The sequence below is a fragment of the Octopus bimaculoides genome, unplaced genomic scaffold (genome assembly GCF_001194135.2).
Source record: "Octopus bimaculoides isolate UCB-OBI-ISO-001 unplaced genomic scaffold, ASM119413v2 Scaffold_103338, whole genome shotgun sequence".
NCBI lineage: Eukaryota > Metazoa > Mollusca > Cephalopoda > Octopoda > Octopodidae > Octopus > Octopus bimaculoides.
The window spans coordinates 1-432 of NW_026356540.1; the positions used below are offsets into that span (position 1 = coordinate 1).

Consider the following 432-nt stretch of genomic DNA (forward strand, 5'->3'; position numbering starts at 1 on the left):
CATATCTTAACATTTGACCGGCTGTTGTATTTAACGTGTCTGTTTCTTTCAGAGATTGAGGCAGATGGTATTCATGGTGAGTCCACATATGTACAGCTACATTTTTATCCCAAGGGACCACTTTAAGAAAAAGTTTATCAAGCTCAAACCAGTTCGGATGATAAATATGTCCTTTATCTACGTTAATAAGGTGTGAATATATTGTTGATAACTTCAATGGTATTACCATTGAATGAGTTCCCCAAAAACTAGAGTTAAAATTTCTGTAACTTTCGTACCAATATTCTAAGAATTTGGAGTGTCTTTTGGCAAATATCAAACCGTTCCCTATACCGGTTGCTTGGTCGATTACGCCCATTGTAAGGACTGGCTGCCGGAATTGGTCGATAGGTCGCAAGAATATGATGTCGGGATCAAGATAAATTCCACCAC

General features: G+C 38.0%; 1 protein-coding gene across 1 annotated transcript; it reads right to left on the reverse strand.

Annotated features, from left to right (window-relative positions):
• Positions 1–4: 4 nt before the first annotated feature.
• LOC106867140 (uncharacterized) lies at positions 5–424 on the reverse strand (the record flags this gene model as incomplete). The annotated part of the gene is made up of 1 exon (XM_014929233.2): positions 5–424. A coding segment is annotated over exon 1 (354 nt), but the record flags the coding sequence as incomplete, so codon positions are not given.
• Between the last annotated feature and the right edge of the window lie 8 nt (positions 425–432).